The 19,962-nt window shown below is 39.9% G+C and overlaps 1 protein-coding gene across 1 annotated transcript in view; it reads right to left on the bottom strand.

Annotated features, from left to right (window-relative positions):
• LOC134224411 (alpha-tocopherol transfer protein) overlaps window positions 1-19,962 on the bottom strand; it is a 51,474-nt gene that overhangs the window by 16,343 nt on the left and 15,169 nt on the right. The window contains exons 2-3 of the mRNA XM_062703746.1: window positions 6,504-6,665; window positions 5,230-5,389 (exon numbers count right to left, since the gene is read on the bottom strand). Coding sequence (XP_062559730.1) covers window positions 5,230-5,389; window positions 6,504-6,597 — 254 coding nt within the window. The 5' untranslated portion in view covers window positions 6,598-6,665. The remainder of the gene's footprint in view (window positions 1-5,229; window positions 5,390-6,503; window positions 6,666-19,962) is intronic.

Here is a 19,962-nt window from a genome sequence, read left to right on the forward strand (position 1 = left end):
CATAAAGCATTTCAATTTCAATTATTTAATCAGAATGTGGTAAAAAATGGTGTTGATTCCTTAGAACATCAAAATTAGAACTCAAGGATAGTTTGGATGCTCTAGATCATCCTAGTGACCATAACTTGACCTGGGCAATATTTTTCCTGGATGGAACAGTTAATTTTGAAAATTTTTGCTGAAGAAAGCAAGGCTCTATCTCTTAAAACTGATTTTCGACAACTGATTTTCGTCTTGGGTCATATATGACCCATCCGGATTGAATCGGTTAAACATTCGTACATATTGTTTAAGTAATAAAATAAAGCGATTTAAAAACGTCCTGAATTTGCGCTAAATCCCCCCACCAGTGGCATAATTTCAAAAAGCTCGTAAAGGACGCATTTTATGACACATGAGTGAGATCAATATACCAAAAGAACGCTATTTTTATCTGTAATCGATTGCCATCATCATACAATTCAGAAATAATTTTAAATAGTTAAAATAGTATCATTTATACAAGGTAAAAACTGATCATGATTTGAACTATAGATAGTAGAATCTATAGATGAGCGAAAGCATGGCTGAGTCGATTTTTTTGCCCGTGCACACTCGCATATGACGTCACAGCCCTTAACGTTTCCATTGAAATCTTGACGTCATGCTCGTTTGGAGACACGTTTGACAGTTCGTTTGGAGACAAAGGATTTATCTTCGCTCATCTATATATTCCACTATCTATAATTTTAACCGTTAAAACGACCAAAACGATAATATTCGGCGATTTCACAACATCAAAACAAGTTATCGATTTGCTCTCAAGCTTTGTTCGGGATTGGAATCCATCGCAGGGCAGTGGACGTCGTCAGGTTTTCATCTCACTAAAGAGGGAGATGGCGAGAATAGGCTCAACCATTAACTCTACCAAAACAAAGTACATGGTTGCGGGCAGAGATAGAGGTAGACCTTGTGATGTTGGTGCTGAGGTAGTACTTGATGGGAATGTGTATGAAGTTGTTGAAATGTTTTCACCTTGAAACGCTTGTGACATGTGACAATGACGTTTCCCGTGAAATATAGCTGCACGAAAAAAATCTAATACGTAATCAGCTTAAGACTCGTAATGTGCAGACGAAAACGAAATTCGCTCTGTATAAAACTCTGACGTACTGAATAGCTTTCGGTGTTCTCGTGCGAAATGTGCTGCGTATAATTCTAGGGAAACTGAAAAATGGTGTGTGGCGCAGACGCATAAACCGCGAGCTGCATCAAGTATACAAAGAAGAAAACATTGTCAATCGTATAAAACACGACAGACTTGAGTAAGCTGGTCACCTAATGCGAGTGTCGGAAGAAAAAATAGCGAAAACAATATTCAACGGAGAAAAAATATAAATAGGTAAGCCATTTTGTGGATCCCCCAAAATGTGCTCTGGACAACGCACTCTGGTCTCTCCGTAGTTCTGCCCGTGTCCTGGTCTTAATAAATTTATATTAATAAAAATTCAAATTGACACAACTACAATAGTTTTCCCTGACTTTGGGGTCTCCAGTAGCCTTGCCAGCAAAGGCGTAGGATTACCGGAATCCGGAGATGGCGAGTTCGATTATCGGTCCGGTCTAGGATGTTTTCGGGTAGGAAACATTCTCGACTCCCTGGGCATAGAAAAGCTTTCAATTGATAACTGAGGAAATGCCACTAGAATACTTAGTTGAAAAGCAGGCCATGCTCCAGTTGGAATGTAGAGCCATTGAAGAAGAAGAAGACAATAGCTTTCTTCGTATTCAGCCAAGACATTAACCTTCGCGAAACATAATTTCGTTGTAGGGTGAAACAGTATAATATGCCCCTTGAAGGCAGTACTTAAATAGCTTCCCGAACAGGAGCGAATACCTCGATAACAGAAATTGGTATGAACTAGCCTTGCATAAGAGGTAAAATACCAAAAACCCTTAAATGCATTGCTTGTGAGTTGTCATATGAAAATATTACAGAGCAACTCTCTGTGAAATCGAAGGTCGATTTATTTTTGTATTTTTTTGATTTCTCTAAAATTTTGCATATACAATCTTTGTGATGAAAAAACATAGTTTGCATCATTAGTTTGCCATTTTGACTCTAGCCTAACTTTTGACAAAGGCCTAAGCAAAAACACCTCGAACATTTTCAAAAAAAATTAACTTGAAAATGGCTTGTCCGATCGTTTTGATGTTTTCGCCAAAGTTTTAGGTAATCATTGGGGCTATGTGAAAAAATTATACACTGCGAAAAAAAATCAAAAACGAATTTTTCAATATTTTTTATTTTTTGATATGTTTGGGGTTTGGGGCCCTCCTTAGCCGTGCGGTAAGACGCGCGGTTACAAAGCAAGACCATACTGAGGGTGGCTGGGTTTGATTCTCGGTGCCGGTCTAGGCAATTTTCCGATTGGAAATTGTCTCGACTTCCCTGGGCATGAAAGTATCATCGTGCTAGCCTCATGATATACGAATGCAAAAATGGTAACCTGGTTTAGAAAACTCGCAGTTAATAACTGTGGAAGTGCTTAATGAACACTAAGCTGCGAGGCGGCTCTGTCCCAGTGTGGGGATGTAATGCCAAGAAGAAGAAGAAGATGTTCGGGGTTCAGCCAAATCGCACCAAGAGCCAACAAAAAATCACCCATTTTTCAGCTCAAACTTCCGGTTAGCAAATTTAATTGATCGTCAATCGTATCGGATATCCCTCAATACTATAACTGAGTATATCCTACAACAAATGTACACATGAATTGATTTGGAATGATTTTCGTTTTCCTTGTACGAACAAAATATCACAAATCAGTTAAAAAGCCGCTTGGTGCGGTTTGGTTGAACCCCGACCATATGTTGTAGCAGAAAATATATGTATTTTTTTTGCACTATGAGTCATAATGGAGAAATGATGGACAAAAAAGTTATATTTTTTTTTAAATTAGTTGTTTTTTTTTAAATTTGGTGAAATATATTTTTACGGTTTTATCGACCCGATTTTATGAAAGTGCGTTAAGTTTCCAATGGAAAAGGTATACAATATTTTTTTCTAAGTGCTACCGTTTCTGAGATACAGCAGTTATAAGATAAAATATACCGAGTTTTTTGAATTTTCAGTCATTTTCGATTTTTTTTTATTCTATTCAACCTAGTATCAAATTTTACCGAACCGTTGATATTTATTGACAATTGCTAGTAATGGAGTAGTGGGGTAAGGGAGGTATTTTGGACCACCAGTTCGACGGCTCATATTTTGGACCACTGAGTGCAAATTCCTCTTGGTGGTCCAAAATAAGAGCCCCGGTAAGGGTGGTCCAAAATACATCCTTTACCCTGGTTGACCATTTTCATGGATCTCATACCATGGAGAAAAAATTCTTTACTTTATAATAACGTAATAATCAAATCCGAATCTTTCAACCTTACTAATGTTTTGTATATCATTTAGCCAAATGCTTCTATTCAATATTGAATAATCAGGATGGACAAGTGCTAGACAAATATAAGAAATAAATTTGAAAATTACAAAATTACGATGAAAAGGAAGCCTAGACTATCCTTGGCCAATAGTAGAGGAAACGCCGTATGCATGTTTTAACCCTTTGGCATTCGTTGCAGTATATGAATTAGTATTCAAATTGTTTTGGCCTTGCATGAATTAAGAAATATAATCAAAGTTGAAATTGTAGAGTCCTAACAGTGAATTTTCTTGAAAGCTGAATTGTAAGGTAAGATCAATGATTCGAATATTTTCCTGTCCATTACACAATAAATCATTACCACTAGATTGGGTAGTTTGCCTGGCCAATTCCAAATCTACAGCAACTAATTTAGCAATCAAAAAGAATTCCAAAACGTTTTTAAGCACGTTTAGTAATCCTTGCAACAGGAGTCCATCTTAAAATGCATTAATCTACCGAAATCTACTTAAAACTAATTAAAGTTGATTTGCCTTTCCACGAGTGTCCGCCTCTGATATTCATTTGCCGTTGCCTTCTGCTTTGTTTCCCGTACATTTCAGTGATAAAATCGGGGAGTGACAAAATCGGATCAGCACTGTATAACCTTCTGAACTATCTTAAGCTTGTTATCTGCTTGTCGTTGTCAAGATTCGGATTTAATTTATAAAGATTTTTTTTCCACAACCTCATACCATGAAAATAACTAACCACTGCTCCAATACTAACATTTGTTAATAAACATCAATGACTCCGGTAAATTTGATTCTAGGTTGAATAGAATCGATAAAAATTCGAAAACAACTGAAAATTAAAAAAAATCGGAATGTTTTATCTTATAACTGCTGTATTTCAGAAACGGTAGCACTAATACTGTATACCATTCCATTTAACGCACTTTCATAAAATCGGGTCGATGAAACGTGAACAAAATATTTCTACCATTTAAAAAAAAAAACAACTAATTTTGAAAAATTATAACTTTTTTGTTCATCATTTCTCCATTATGACTCATAGTGCAAACAAATACATATATCTAGACCAACATTTGAAAAGGGCGTAACAGCCAAAATTTATTCCTTCTGATTCTTCGTCCACATATAGACTTATATATGTAGGCGAAGAACCAGATGGAATAAATGCTGGCTGTTACGCCCTTTTCAAATGTTGGTCTAGATATTGTCTGCTACAACATATCAAAAAATAAAAAAAAGTATTGAAAAATTCGTTTTTGAGAAAATCGATTTTTAGGTTTTATTTTCAATATTTGAATAATTTTTGGGGTGTATTTTTTTTTACATAGCCCATTGATTACCTAAAACTTTGCCGAAGACATCAAAACGATCGAACAAGCCGTTTTCAAGTTATTTTTTTAAAGTGTTCAAGGCGGTTTTGCTTAGGCCCTTGTCAAAAGTTAGGCTAGAGTCAAAATGGCAAACCAATGATGCAAATTATGTTGTTTGATCACAAAGAATGTATACGCCAAATTTCACAGAAATCAAAAAATACAAAATTGAAATCAGTTGATGGTACGTGTTAAAAATAGGCAAGATTTTGTTCCTCTTTTGGCTCGCACACACACATGCACACAAATACACACACATATAGACATCACTTCAATTCGTCGATATGAGTCAATTGGTATATAGCTTTTCTGGACTTCTATAAAAAGTTTGTTTTGCAAAAGAAAATCAACCTCTACGTATACTTACTGCACGCGGAAAACGAAAAGAAAATTTATATTTAATAGGTACATGAATTCCCCTTATTTACTTACATAGCTTGAAGAACCTGTTGTACGTTTGGCTCCATTGGGTCACGGTTGCCAAAAATGTGTGGATTCTTCTGCCGTATCGTGAAACCATGAATGAAAATTTTCTTTGCGTACTCCAGATCCCCTTTGGTTGAGTGGACGTACCGCTGGAGCAATAACGGATCTGTTAAAAGTATAAACAAGTGGACGGTATGTGTTTAATGCCATGAGAAATTAAACTGTAATTATAGAATTAATTGATGGCATCGTCGGAACAATGTGCGCAACGTGCCTTGCTATTTAATTCGAAGCACGTTTCTCTAAGCGATAAACCGGGTGATTCGTAATCGTAAGCATTCAATCTTCTTCCGGATGCAGCCATCGATCAGAGATAGTTAATAGTTTGACCTTGGAACTGTGTTGTTTATATTAGATTTAACACATCCCATTTTATGACGATGATTTTTTACCCCACAAAACAAACTCTCGAATTTTAGTTGATATATAGCTAAATGTAGAATGTATAAATTTAAAACAGACCGGGTAAGAGAATGTTCTCCGAATTCTTTTGAAAAAAATTCACGTTTTCAACGATATGTCTTATGTCTTATTTTTTTTTTTCATAGAACTATAATAATAGTTTTCTAATAAACTTTTAAGATTTTATTTAATAAATCTTATGTGTTTTTGATTACATTTTCTTGTCTACCCTCTTAACCACTTCAAGAACACTAGAACATAATGTTTTAATAATAATCGAACGGTCTTAGTTGATAATAACTAATTTACTTCCAATAACAATATTTTAATTTGATTTCAAATCTGTTATCACCTACGTTATTACTACCACTCTGATCTGTTCCATAATAGATATTACACTCTTCATTATTAAAATGCAACTCGCTGCTGAAAAAATACAAAACAATATAACTTTGATACTAATCATCTGAGAAGGTGCACAGGCCTAAGCTCTGCAATAATCACCCTACATATATGTGTTCTAACTCTAAGTACCGAAGCAAAATGCTTGAGACACCTCAAATCAACATTCCACCACTAAGCTTATTTGCTATCAGTCAATTGAAATAAGTGCTAGCAAAATAAAGTAAATCGTTTATCTCTTGCAGGTTCAGCATGCGCATCCAACACGCTACCGCGAACACATGGGAACGCGATTTGCATACTGGATTACCACATTCCCATGTTTAGTTGAACGACCCTGCTAGACCCATGTGGTAGAGTGTTCTGCGGAAATAATACCAAACACTCATTACGACGCAACTTGGGAAGGTACTTACGAATATTTTGCGGTAGATGAGGTTGTGTCGTGAGCCATTCCTTCAACGCTGCTGCACCTTCCTCCCAGCTGTCGGTCGCCTTCTCGAAGCCCATCTCGGCGTAGCCGGTCCTAACAGATTTGCGGTTAGGTCGAATCAGCTGTATGCCGGCTATTTAAAAGACTGCGTAGAAAGAAGAAAAAAAAAGCGCTCAGTTTCATCTTATTGTCGGTCATAGCGGAGCGGATGAATTAGAGGTGACTTGGTCGTGGAGGCACGGGGGGCAATAAACCTACTCTCATCGTATGACGTCAAATGGACGGATAAAGTGGAATCGTTTAGACGTCTAGACTTGCATAGGTCGGTATCGGTATCAGTTGTGCTTCTTATTTCCTTTGGTTTAATATAAAAAAACGAGATGATTAATAAAGATTTTTAAAATAATATCTCCAATGCAAATCAATCAAAATCCTTAAAAATCGAAAACCAAAGATTATTCTCCTGATTTACGATAGACTGAAAAAACTTGAATTTTTCATTGTTTATGCCAAGTAAATCGCTTTCGAGACACGAAACTATAAATATGTCGATTATGAAGAAGTTAATATTTTTCAAGTTCGTTTATTTGATAGGCTCAGGCTTTACACTTTACACTTTACCGAGCCACGTTTCTTTGTGATATGTAAAATCAATATCATCTTATCATTAGAAAGCAGTTAGCTTTTAGAATATGTCGATCTAAAGCAGTTAATTATTATAAGGACATTTGATATCACATCAACTGACCGATTAAAAAAGCAAAAATTTAAAAAATATAATTCGCTCAAAGGTGCTTTTTTTGTAGATGTAACACATTTGATGAAGAGGAGACGAGCTCGGTGTTTTAGTGGCTAACGCATACAAAAGTCTAGGCTTGACCCACCTACGAATTTGTACGAATCCCTTATTGATCATCTTTTATATTTAAACTTTCACAACGTCGCGCGGGGTTCGGCTTTACTAAAAATCACATCAACTGTACTTATCTGCCGTAAATGGAACCGGGAACTTCTTGATGTGCAGTGCAGATCAACCGTAATACCGAACACCATCTGATCATCGGATGTAGGATGAGAGAGATAGACAACTGTTCAACACACGCAAACTGGAGGATGACAGAGTGAAAAGGTTCTTCGTTGGAGTCGTGTTGCAGATATTCTAGAAAATGTCAGAAAAGGCCAATGGACCGCCATCAACAACACATTCATCGCCACACAATGAACTGCACACAAAATGGATAACCGATGAAACTTAAAAACCTAGATTAATCCGCCTAGCGGGGATGGAGTCTTTCTCGTGTGTTATAAAACTAGTGTTTTGGCCATAACTTTTGAGCCCATACTTTTGCGCCCATAGCATGCTGATATGATATGGCAAAATTTTCAATAGGAAACAATAAGAAAGGATTCTGCGTCGAATGCAACTTGCAAATCGGTTAAGCATAAGTGCCTGAAAATGAGTTAGTTTTTTTAACAGGTTTTGCGCACAGGCATACACAAACATACACACACACAGACAGCATCTGGCGAATGGATCCTATCGCAGAGAGGTCAATATGGGGTGTACGCGGCATCATTATTCTTGATACCAGTCGTGCAGAGGGAAGCAGGTGCGAAGTCGACCCTTTGCACCTTTCGAGGGCATAGGGCGTGGTAAGGCCACCTAGAAAGCCGGAAATGCGCTGGCAGGATACCATGGTGTTCTTCTAAAAAAGCGAGTCACGATGTTCGGTGCTGCAAGGACACGCAGCTAACCTCGAGGGTGCGTTGTGCACTGGCCCCCCTTTGAAGCATTACTTTCTGGTTGTACCGAAGGGACGATGGGCTTGGCGGCAATGGAAACGGTTTAGCGGGTCGGGGATTTAGTTCTGCCTCCCTCGTTTGCTGTTGGGGGTGGTCCCTAACCCCGCACTTCCTGGGCAACCCAGGATGTCTGTTGAGCAGATTCCCCCTCCATTGCTTAGGAAGAAAAAAAAACAGACGTCATCTCAATTCGTCGAACTGAGTTAATGGGTATATAACACTATGGGTCTCCGGGCCTTCTATAAAAAAAATTGTTTTTGGAGCGAACATATAGCCTTTACGTATACTTAGTATAAGAGAAAGGCAAAAAGATAGAAGAGCGAAGAACATCCATAGTCCTGATTAAAAAACCAAAGGAGAGAGCGTATCAACCCGTCAACGATACTCGGTTCTGCTGAAAGAAGTGAAGCGCTAATGTCGACGGGAGAACCGAGAGTCCACTGATAAATACTGCACTGAGGAAACTGGCTCTTAAGATTTTCATAAGACCAAGTCTTCTGAGAATATAAAATAAGTTTAAATTATCTTGTGGCAATATAACTCACGAATGGATAGACGGATTTGCAAGATTTCATAGTGAGTGGATTGCTTGTGCATATTTGCGCTTTTACGAAAACGCTACTATCAAATCTTTCTTGAAAATTGTGTTTTTTTTTTCTCTATACCTCGTAATGATTAGAAAATGAACATTATTACTAGAAATGTTTTTTTAGCTATTTTATGCATGTTGTATTGGAAACAAACAAAAAAGCCAGCTGAGAGATATCAGCTTCTACACTGATACTCTTCCCTCCCCCTTCATACGGGAGTTTGATAGAAGGAAGGCCGTGAGATTTATACCATCACAAATATTGCCCTCCGCTCGCTTTCTAATCCACTTCTATAGAACATTCTTCATGCCTACCCGTATTCTAACGGAACTATCAAATCTAGACATGTACGCCTAAATTTGGAAGATGATATTAGCATTTCCATATCATCGAAAAATATTGCAAAAAAAATAAATATTTTGTGGTTTATTTTTTTTTTTTTGAAGGGTTTGTCGTAATCTGCCCATTATACGCTTCTCGTGTCGAAACGTCGGCGCAACTCCTACGCTTCAATTTTACTCGAAGCGGAGCTGATCGTCGAGTTGGCTCCCTCGCTTCGATTGCCGGGGGCGGTGCCACCCGCTTACCCGGATCGAAGCGGAGCTGATCCTTGCGTTGGCTCCCACGCTTCGATTGCCGAGGGCGGTGCCACCCGCTTACCCGGATCGAAGCGGAGCTGGTCCACACGTCGGCTCCCACGCTTCGATTGCCGAGGGCGGTGCCACCCGCTTACCCGGATCGAAGCGGAGCTGGTCCTCACGTCGGCTCCACGCTCTACTAAATAGAGCGGAGCGGTAGCTCCTTGTTCCGCGTCCGTCGAAAAAGTGACCAGTTCACTGTTATGCATGCGCTTTTATACTTCAAGAACATGTAACGTTAGTGATGTGGGCGTCGTATGTTATTATCCGTTTGTTTATTTTCAGTTTGAGAATCGTATGCAGTTGAACCAAATTTAGCTCAAAAGTTTTAGGTTCGTATGCAGATGAGAAGTTTTATTGAATATTATCTATATTTTCTTTATTTCATTATTTTTATTTATTTTCGAGTTCTTTGTTATCATTTTTGAACAAATGAAATTTTCATTCAACCTGGTCCATATATATATACTACAATACTCCTCTCCTGTACTCTTATTAATAAGTTCATATCTGTTATTAGGTGATCATCAACATGGATGTCAATTCTAAATAATTCCAAAGCATGGTAATTTTAAATAACGGTAGTGTTCATATCAAATCAGGTATTAGATCAGGCTCTACAATATTAATCTTGCACCCGAATCCAAAATCGCATCCGTAATCTTCTTCGCATATCAAATTTTAGCATTTCTTCTCAGAAAACCCGTCCCAGTTGACTTCGGTAATGCAATCATGGATAGAGCTTATCAGGCTCTACAACATCAATCTTGTATCCGAATCATAAATTGTATCAATAATCAAATTTTAGTGTTTCTTCTCTAAAAACCAGCCCACTGTTGAGTCCGGTCATGCAATCCTGGATATAACTTATCAGGCTCTAAAACATCAATCTTGCATCCGAATACCAAATTGCATCAATAATCTTCTTCGCATATCAAATTTTAGCATTTCTTCTCAGAAAACAAGCTCACAGTTGACTTCGGTAATGCAATCATGGATAGTACTTATCAAGCTCTACAACATCAATCTTGCATCTGAATAAAAATTACATCAATATTCTTCTTTGCATATCAAATTTCAGCATTTATTCTCCAAAAACAGTTGACTTCAGTCATGCAGTCATGGATAGAACTTATCAAGCTCCAGAACATCAATCTTGCATCCGAATCATAAATTGCATCAATAATCTTCTTCGCATACCAAATTTTGGCATTTCTTCTAAAAAAACCAGCCCACAGTTGGCTTCGGTCATGCAGTCATGGATAGAACTTATCAGGCTCTAAAACATCAATCTTGCATCCGAATAATAAATTGCATCAATAATCTTCTTCGCATATCAAATTTTAGCATTTCTTCTCAAAAAACCAGCCCACAGTTGACTTCGGTCATGCAGTCATGGATAGAACTTATCAGGCTCCAAAACATCAATCTTGCATCCGAATCATAAATTGCATAAATAATCTTCTTCGCATATCAAATTTTAGCATTTCTTCTCAAAAAACCAGCCCACAGTTGACTTCGGTCATGCAGTCATGGATAGAACTTATCAGGCTCCAAAACATCAATCTTGCATCCAAATCATAAATTGCATCAATAATCTTCTTCGCATATCAAATTTTAGCATTTCTTCTCAAAAAACCAGCCCACAGTTGACTTCGGTCATGCAGTCATGGATAGAACTTATCGGCCTCTAAAACATCAATCTTGCATCCGAATAATAAATTGCATCAATAATCTTCTTCGCATATCAAATTTTAGCATTTCTTCTCCAAAAACCAGCCCACAGTTGACTTCGGTCATGCAGTCATGGATAGAACTTATCAGGCTCCAAAACATCAATCTTGCATCCGAATCATAAATTGCATCAATAATCTTCTTCGCATATCAAATTTTAGCATTTCTTCTCAAAAAACCAGCCCACAGTTGACTTCGGTCATGCAGTCATGGATAGAACTTATCAGGCTCTAAAACATCAATGTTGCATCCGAATCGTAAATTGCATCAATAATGTTCGCATATCAAATTTTAGCATTTCTTCTCCAAAAACCAGCCCACAGTTGACTTCGGTCATGCAGTCATGAATAAAACTTATCAGGCTCCAAAACATCAATCTTGCATCCAAATCATAAATTGCATCAATAATCTTCTTCGCATATCAAATTTTAGCATTTCTTCTCAAAAAACCAGCCCACAGTTGACTTCGGTCATGCAGTCATGGATAGAACTTATCGGCCTCTAAAACATCAATCTTGCATCCGAATAATAAATTGCATCAATAATCTTCTTCGCATATCAAATTTTAGCATTTCTTCTCCAAAAACCAGCCCACAGTTGACTTCGGTCATGCAGTCATGGATAGAACTTATCAGGCTCCAAAACATCAATCTTGCATCCGAATCATAAATTGCATCAATAATCTTCTTCGCATATCAAAATTTTAGCATTTCTTCTCAAAAAACCAGCCCACAGTTGACTTCGGTCATGCAGTCATGGATAGAACTTATCGGCCTCTAAAACATCAATCTTGCATCCGAATCATAAATTGCATCAATAATCTTCTTCGCATATCAAATTTTAGCATTTCTTCTCAAAAAACCAGCCCACAGTTGACTTCGGTCATGCAGTCATGGATAGAACTTATCAGGCTCTAAAACATCAATCTTGCACCCGAATCATGAATTGCATCAATAATCTTCTTCGCATATCAAATTTTAGCATTTCTTCTCAAAAAACCAGCCCACAGTTGACTTCGGTCATGCAGTCATGGATAGAACTTATCGGCCTCTAAAACATCAATCTTGCATGCTTGCATCCGAATCATAAATTGCATCAATAATCTTCTTCGCATATCAAATTTTAGCATTTCTTCTCAAAAAAACAGCCCACAGTTGACTTCGGTCATGCAGTCATGGATAGAACTTATCAGGCTCTAAAACATCAATCTTGCACCCGAATCATGAATTGCATCAATAATCTTCTTCGCATATCAAATTTTAGCATTTCTTCTCAAAAAACCAGCCCACAGTTGACTTCGGTCATGCAGTCATGGATAGAACTTATCAGGCTCTAAAACATCAATCTTGCATCCGAATCATGAATTGAATCAATAATCTTCTTCGCATATCAAATTTTAGCATTTCTTCTCAAAAAACCAGCCCACAATTGACTTCGGTCATGCAGTCATGGATAGAACTTATCGGCCTCTAAAACATCAATCTTGCATCCGAATCATAAATTGCATCAATAATCTTCTTCGCATATCAAATTTTAGCATTTCTTCTCCAAAAACCAGCCCACAGTTGACTTCGGTCATGCAGTCATGGATAGAACTTATCAGGCTCCAAAACATCAATCTTGCATCCGAATCATAAATTGCATCAATAATCTTCTTCGCATATCAAATTTTAGCATTTCTTCTCAAAAAACCAGCCCACAGTTGACTTCGGTCATGCAGTCATGGATAGAACTTATCAGGCTCTAAAACATCAATGTTGCATCCGAATCGTAAATTGCATCAATAATGTTCGCATATCAAATTTTTTATTTCTTCTCCAAAAACCAGCCCACAGTTGACTTCGGTCATGCAGTCATGAATAAAACTTATCAGGTTCCAAAACATCAATCTTGCATCCAAATCATAAATTGCATCAATAATCTTCTTCGCATATCAAATTTTAGCATTTCTTCTCAAAAAACCTGCCCACAGTTGACTTCGGTCATGCAGTCATGGATAGAACTTATCAGGCTCTAAAACATCAATCTTGCATCCGAATCATGAATTGCATCAATAATCTTCTTCGCATATCAATTTTTAGCATTTCTTCTCAAAAAAACCAGCCCACAGTTGACTTCGGTCATGCAGTCATGGATAGAACTTATCAGGCTCCAAAACATCAATCTTGCATCCGAATCATAAATTGCATCAATAATCTTCTTCGCATATCAAATTTTAGCATTTCTTCTCAAAAAACCAGCCCACAGTTGGCTTCGGTCATGCAGTCATGGATAGAACTTATCGGCCTCTAAAACATCAATCTTGCATCCGAATCATAAATTGCATCAATAATCTTCTTCGCATATCAAATTTTAGCATTTCTTCTCAAAAAACCAGCCCACAGTTGACTTCGGTCATGCAGTCATGGATAGAACTTATCAGGCTCTAAAACATCAATCTTGCACCCGAATCATGAATTGCATCAATAATCTTCTTCGCATATAAAATTTTAGCATTTCTTCTCAAAAAACCAGCCCACAGTTGACTTCGGTCATGCAGTCATGGATAGAACTTATCAGGCTCTAAAACATCAATCATGCACCCGAATCATGAATTGCATCAATAATCTTCTTCGCATATCAAATTCTAGCATTTCTTCTCAAAAAACCAGCCCACAGTTGACTTCGGTCATGCAGTCATGGATAGAACTTATCGGCCTCTAAAACATCAATCTTGCATCCGAATCATAAATTGCATCACTAATTTTCTTCGCATATTCAATTTTAGCATTTATTCTCCAAAAACCAGCCGACAGTTGACTTCGGTCATGCAGCCATGGATAGAACTTATCAGGCTCTTCAACATCAATCTTGCATCCGATTCAGAGTTATTCATTGAACTACCTCCTCTCTCCAAAGTGGTGTCAGTGTTCCTCCAGTATTTTCCTTATTCATTGGACCTTGTCCATTTTCCGAAGCGATCTCTGTCTATGCCACCTAAGTTTCAAATATCGAAGCCTCGTTTTTTCATCGAAGTACGATTTTGATCACCATCTTTTCAATCGGTGTCCCACATTCTATTAACCGTCGCCTTTTCCAATGGTGTCCCTTGATCATTCATATTAATCTGTGACCTCCTCCTTTTCCATTGGGATTCAACAAACTATTGGCCACCGCCTTTTCCAACGGGACCTTATATTCATCTATGACCACCGCCTTTTCCATCGGGGTCCCACAAACTATTGACCACCGCCTTTTCTATCGGGGTCCTTTATTCATGCAGCCACCGCCTTTTCCATCGGGGCATCATATTCATCTATGACCACCGCCTTTTCCATCGGGGTCTTTAATTTTCGACTTCCGCCTTTTCCATCGGAGTCTACTTAATAAACTTACATTCCACCTTGTCGGAATATATTTTACTTACCGAGTAGATTCTGATTCTACCGTCCACGCCATTGTCGTAATCTGCCCATTATACGCTTCTCGTGTCGAAACGTCGGCGCGGCTCCTACGCTTCAATTTTACTCGAAGCGGAGCTGATCGTCGAGTTGGCTCCCTCGCTTCGATTGCCGGGGGCGGTGCCACCCGCTTACCCGGATCGAAGCGGAGCTGATCCTTGCGTTGGCTCCCACGCTTCGATTGCCGAGGGCGGTGCCACCCGCTTACCCGGATCGAAGCGGAGCTGGTCCACACGTCGGCTCCCACGCTTCGATTGCCGAGGGCGGTGCCACCCGCTTACCCGGATCGAAGCGGAGCTGGTCCTCACGTCGGCTCCCACGCTCTACTATCGTAGAGCTCCATTGTCGTAATCTGCCCATTATACGCTTCTCGTGTCGAAACGTCGGCGCGGCTCCTACGCTTCAATTTTACTCGAAGCGGAGCTGATCCTCGAGTTGGCTCCCACGCTTCGATTGCCGGGGGCGGTGCCACCCGCTTACCCGGATCGAAGCGGAGCTGGTCCACACGTCGGCTCCCACGCTTCGATTGCCGAGGGCGGTGCCACCCGCTTACCCGGATCGAAGCGGAGCTGGTCCACACGTCGGCTCCCACGCTTCGATTGCCGAGGGCGGTGCCACCCGCTTACCCGGATCGAAGCGGAGCTGGTCCTCACGTCGGCTCCCACGCTCTACTAAATAGAGCGGAGCGGTAGCTCCTTGTTCCGCGTCCGTCGAAAAAGTGACCAGTTCACTGTTATGCATGCGCTTTTATACTTCAAGAACATGTAACGTTAGTGATGTGGGCGTCGTATGTTATTATCCGTTTGTTTATTTTCAGTTTGAGAATCGTATGCAGTTGAACCAAATTTAGCTCAAAAGTTTTAGGTTCGTATGCAGATGAGAAGTTTTATTGAATATTATCTATATTTTCTTTATTTCATTATTTTTTTATTTATTTTCGAGTTCTTTGTTATCATTTTTGAACAAATGAAATTTTCATTCAACCTGGTCCATATATATATACTACAGGGTTAACGATGGACCTCAAGGACACACCTCACGGAATCCAAACTCAAAAGTACTCGCGTTTTCAAGGGCACAGCACTCAACACGAAAGCAACGAACAACTGTCAACTGTCGCAGCAAAGCAGAAATACCGGCTCCAATGTTTACTGACCTGGGCCGCGGGAGTGCCAACAAAATTCGCTAGCATCTCACCACCCAGACAGTTCTCACTCATTGTGGTAAATCTCAGTCCATGCAACAGGGTAAGATGGCACAACAGCCAAACCACCATGAGTCGATATTGAAGGAACCATCGACTCATTGAAATATCGAGATGTGAAAAAGAAAAGCCTTGGAAAGATGTTTGAAGGGACCGTCACAGTAACCCAGAAAATATTTTTTTATATACCTAACATAAATTGTCGATATAGTGTAATAGAGCATCGACTCATGAAGGTTTTAGTTGTACAATCCACCAGAGGTGACAATAGCAGTAGGTGGCCTACTATGACCCTCCTTCCTAGTGTAAGCTAAACCCATAGCTAAACTAACTAAATACAATTAATTGCATATTATTCAGCAACTCGGCCGTACGAAAACCATTTTTTTGTTAAATATCTTGGCTGTGCTGTAACCAGTGGTCCCATCTTTGTTGCTTCTCGGCTCCACCGCAAGTGCATATTCCCTCCACCATCAAACCCACCGTGTACTCCGACCGACCTACCGTGTACTCCGTTGGAACATATAAGTATAACGTAGTTAAAAAAGTATTGAAATATACTGTGTAAGATTTTTTAATCGGATTGACGGTGTTCCAAGTGTGATAACCGAGAAGGGCGAGTGAGAAAACGGAGAAAAAGGTAAAAATCACATTCGTGACGTCACAGGGGGTGCTAACCATGCGGTCAGGTCCAGAGTGGCCTTTTTCTTTTTCCCCATCGCTTGGTGGCACAAGCGGTGAATTGTATTCCCCATGATTAACGTCGGACGATTCGGACAGGGCTCTGGATACAGCAACGGTCTTTCGTGGAAGAATTCCGCCATCTTGGACATCGTTCTCGTCGAAGCGTGCGTGGCCATCTTGGCGAAAGTGCCATTCCTATCTGTGTTCCGTCAGCGGCCATTCCGTCATCACGGTATCCACGTGGCCGGGGCGTCACCATCGACATCTCGGGACAGCTTTCGGCGTCACCCATCGCATCACGCCGGTCGTCAGTGAACGCGGCCATCTGTGGATCGCCAAACTCTCGCCCGGCACATCGTCAAGCTCTCGTCCGGCGGATCGCCAAGCCCTCACCCGGCGCATTGTCAAGCCATCGTCCGGCGGAGCGCCAAGCCCTGATCCGGCGCATCGTCAAGCCCTCGTGCTGTGGATCGCCAAGTCCTTGCCCATCGTCAAGCCGTCGTCCGGCGGATCGCCAAGCTCTCATCAGGCGCATCGTCAAGCCCTCGTGCTGTGGATCGCCAAGCCCTTGCCCATCGTCAAGCCGTCGTCCGGTGGATCGCCAAACCTTCACCCGGCGCCTCGTCAAGCCTCCATCCAGTACGTCGCCAAGCCCTCGCCCGGCGCCTCATCAAGCCTTCACCCGGTGCGTCGCCAAGCCTCCATCCCGGCCTTCGCCCGGTTCATCCTCCAGCCTTGATCATCGTCAAGCTAGCGTACAGGCGCATCGTTCAACCTCCAGCCTTGATCATCGTCAAGCTAGCGTACAGGCTTATCGTTCAACCTCCATCCGTTACGTCGCCAAGCCTCCTTCCGGTGCAAAACCCGGCCTGCGTCAACGTCAACCTACCTGACTCCTGCCACCCATTCGCCACCGGATGCCGGTGATCATCAACAACCGCAAGTAAGCCCCCCCCCACAATGTTTTGTGACGTCACTCAATCAAAAAACCCCATGCAGAGGGGAATAAATCGCATGTAAAAATGTACATCAGGTAGCACTTTTTTCCACACAAGCAATCCCTAAGGTTTTTTTATACAGTTTTCCCTTTGTGCTCGTTCTCGGACTCAAAAAGGAGTCACCAGGCCTCGCTTTCCGCGGGCTTATATTTGATTATTTTCCTTGGCAGCTTTTGAGTTCCTCTTGGTGCGACACGGTCTGCCGGCTCTTTCGCATTGTAACATTTATTGGTACGTGTCGCGTAACACCCAGAAGGTGTGTTTGCTCCTGCTGAGGGGAGTTTCCGGTGCGTGGTAGTTACTACGGTTATCGACCCTATAATTGTCTCCTCTCCTAGCTGCGGTGTAGCTAGTGGGCAACAGTGCATATGCACAGCACATGTTTCGAAATGGACAAATTGATAAGAAATTTGCGAAAAAGAATCCACGTGGAGGGACTCGAACCCTCAACCTCCTACTCTCTAGATAGGCGTGATAACTCCTACACAACAAGACCACTTAAAGGTCTCGTTTGCGGAAAAGCCATCAGAATCCGAGTACCAACCTCCACCGCGGTTAGCTCTTTTTTGCAAATTGAATATCTTTCGGATGCTTGATTTGTCCAATCTCCACATGTGCTTTACTGTTGTATATCTATTTTTGTGCAAAAAGCGCGTAAAAAGTGTAGCCATTTTTTAGCACATATTCTTAACCAACAAGTTGGATACAAATGGGAATCCTGTGTTATCATTTCATATTAAAAATGGACTGCATAGGACTATGAGCTCAAAAATTATGGCAAAAACACTATTTTTCCATTATACACCAGAAAGTCACCAATACCGCTAGGTGGATTATTCAGGGTTTTTTTTTCCGAAATTATATCTTTTTACAACACTGCAAATAAAACAAAACATAAGTTTTCCGTTATTTATTATGATTGCATATTTGATTTTTTTTTTCTGGTAATTCGATTATCCGGAGGATTCGGTTATCCGGAGTGAAAAAAAATCGATTCTCCGGATAATCGAGTCCGACCTGTATAATGTATTCTATCGCATTTCTGCAAACTCTGCATGCGCACTCATTAAATTATAGAATTTGTGATAACTAGTCGAAGCAGAATTTATTCTTTCTTACTTCATGAGCGTATCAATTCGACTCATTTTCGAAGTTTACATCTGAAAGTATGACAAAGTCAGAGAATAACGGGAAAAGCGCAAAGGGGTAATCCATATTTGCATTATGCTATGTATTTCAAGCTCATAATGTTTAAAATCTAAAAATATACTAGATTTTCGAAGCAACTTAACAAACTTAAGTATGATTTCAGAGTTCAAGTTTTCATTTTAATGAGATACCAAAATTGAGTGTTTCGAGTTTTGTGCAAGCATGATATACCAGAATGCAAATCACAGGTGGATTAGATCCTAATATAAGAACCAGATAAGCCACACATATTAACGAAGTAGAAAGACGTACAATAAACGAAAGGTCATAGCTGCAGTGTTTTTTTTCTGAACAGAACTTTTGATCTGACGCAAATTGACTGTTAAAATCTAAAAATGTTTACTCAGTTGCACTCTTGGAATCTATCGAATTTTCAACGATAGGTCAATGAGTGGTACTAGGAAAAGGAGAGAGGGGGGCGTTCCGGTAATAGTGTTGATCGATCAATTATTCAATTCACAAAAAAAGGCTGAGCATTATTTCAATAAACAAAATACATCGTTCGAATGCATTTCCTTGTACTTTTAGTGGCTAATAAAACTTACAGTTTCCTGTTTTAATTGATCGTTATAAGCTGGAACGTTATAAAGTATCCAATGGCAGATATCACAGAATAACCGATTTCATGCAATAGTTGAATACATATCACGGGGTCGGACTGCTACTACATTAATTTAATTGAATCGTCTTGCAGAAGAAATAAGTCCGGTCCAGTGCCTACCAACACAAAACAAACGTTTGCAAGCGACGGGCTGGAACTGAATTATTCGACTGTTATGAATGGTCTACTTTTTTCACTTACGTAATAAAGGGTTAAATTAAAAACTTATCTTGTGATTTAGTATCACACTCACGTTTTTGATTAATGTAACTAGACCAACTTTATGCCATTTACGTCGACCTCACACACGTTAAAAGTTACACTGACCCCACTATTGGGTTAACCAGTCACAATCATTGGTTTGCCGTTTTGGATGTTCCACACATTAGAATGACTGATAATAGTTTCTGACCCATGATAATACATCGTTTGTATTAGGCCACATTCAAGACGAATTGATCAATCAGCATTACTAACTGAGGCATACGTTTTGAGGGAGTGTGTACAATAATCAGTTTAATTAGGGTAACCGTACCCTTAG

This window comes from Armigeres subalbatus, chromosome 3 (assembly GCF_024139115.2).
Source record: "Armigeres subalbatus isolate Guangzhou_Male chromosome 3, GZ_Asu_2, whole genome shotgun sequence".
NCBI classification, from domain to species: Eukaryota; Metazoa; Arthropoda; class Insecta; order Diptera; family Culicidae; genus Armigeres; species Armigeres subalbatus.